This window comes from Brachionichthys hirsutus, chromosome 17 (genome assembly GCF_040956055.1).
Source record: "Brachionichthys hirsutus isolate HB-005 chromosome 17, CSIRO-AGI_Bhir_v1, whole genome shotgun sequence".
NCBI classification, from domain to species: domain Eukaryota; kingdom Metazoa; phylum Chordata; class Actinopteri; order Lophiiformes; family Brachionichthyidae; genus Brachionichthys; species Brachionichthys hirsutus.
The window spans coordinates 58,065-59,359 of NC_090913.1; the positions used below are offsets into that span (position 1 = coordinate 58,065).

At 54.8% G+C, this 1,295-nt stretch overlaps 1 protein-coding gene across 1 annotated transcript; it reads right to left on the reverse strand.

The window, feature by feature from the left end:
* sp6 (Sp6 transcription factor) lies at positions 1 to 918 on the reverse strand. Its single transcript, XM_068751409.1, has one exon. The coding sequence runs from the start codon at positions 916 to 918 to the stop codon at positions 1 to 3; it is 918 nt and encodes a 305-aa protein (XP_068607510.1).
* Between the last annotated feature and the right edge of the window lie 377 nt (positions 919 to 1,295).

Consider the following 1,295-nt stretch of genomic DNA (forward strand, 5'->3'; position numbering starts at 1 on the left):
TTAGCCAGACTGCCCCATCACACTGGAGACCGATGGGTCTGTCTCACATTTCAACTTCAGTAGAGGGTCGGCGTTGTCGGACGTCGACACATTTGAGGAGCACTGAGGAGTTGTGGGCGTGTCGAAGCTTTTCTCCATCCTCCCATCTCCATTCGCCCTCTCCTCCCCTTGTCCTGGTGGGGACTCATGTGTGCGCATGTGCTTTGCCAGGTGGTCGTTGCGCATAAAAACTCTTGGACACAAAGCGCAGCTGAACTTCTTGGTGCCAGTGTGTGTCTGTAGGTGGCGCTGAAGTTCATCAGATCGAGTGAACCTCTTCCCACAGAAGAGCCAGTTGCAGACAAACGGCCGGTCCCCACTGTGCCAGCGGAGATGAGCCTTCAGATGCGAGGTCTTGGCGTAGGCCTTGCCACAGCCAGGAATATGGCAGTTGTGCATGTGCTTCCTCCTGGTGTCATCAGTGCTTTGGCCCAGCTGTTCAGCATGAACGCAGTTTGGGCAGCGACATGCGGCCTGGCCGGCACCTCTTGAAGAGGAGCGGCGCTGGGCTTTGGGCCGGACTGTGACAGCACTCTCTTGGGGTACCTCCAGTGAGTAAGGTTCTTGCTGCAACATTTCAGGGGCCAGTGGTTCCATCTTAAAGCCATCCTGAGGGAAGAGGTGAGAGGCGGGGGCTTGTTGGGCTGGGGGCAGGGTGCACAGCTGTGGGTCAGAACCATAGGGGCCTAGAGAGGTCTGCAACCCCATGGAGCTTCCTGAACTCACTGAAGGCAGGCCAACGCCCTGCCCTGTCTGCATATCTATCCAGCTCCCTGGCTGGACATCCCTGTGGAGATCCCACCAGGAGGGGATGTTCATGTCTTCTGAGCTACCACCAGGTGGTGCTGTCCGTAACCAAGGCTCGTAAGGGTGGGCCATGTTGACGCAGGATTGTTGATGAGGTCTGCTGCTCAATGCGTTTGGGTCACACTGGAAATGTCACCACATGGCAGGATGGTGATGCATTCAAGAACCTGCAGAAAGAAAGGCCAAACAGTTATCTCTTCAAATCTGCTATCGACTCCTGTCTTACTGGCCTAATTAAACTACAACGCCGTTACAGTGTTGGAAATGCTCAGCTTCTTCTGATCTAACGTTCCTGAACATCAGATGTCTAACCAGTCAGGCCTAAATCCTGCAGTCTGCAACATTTCAACAACCCATCCTGAGACACCTCCTTCATCGCCATGGATACTGCAGTTCTCACGCTGGCGGACCGTGGAGTCAGAATAGAGGGGGAGACTGACATGTCCAGG

What these genes read in the sequence shown, in the direction of transcription:
- sp6 (XM_068751409.1), bottom strand. Translation starts at nt 918, where the DNA reads ATGGCCCACCCTTACGAGCCTTGGTTACGGACAGCACCACCTGGTGGT.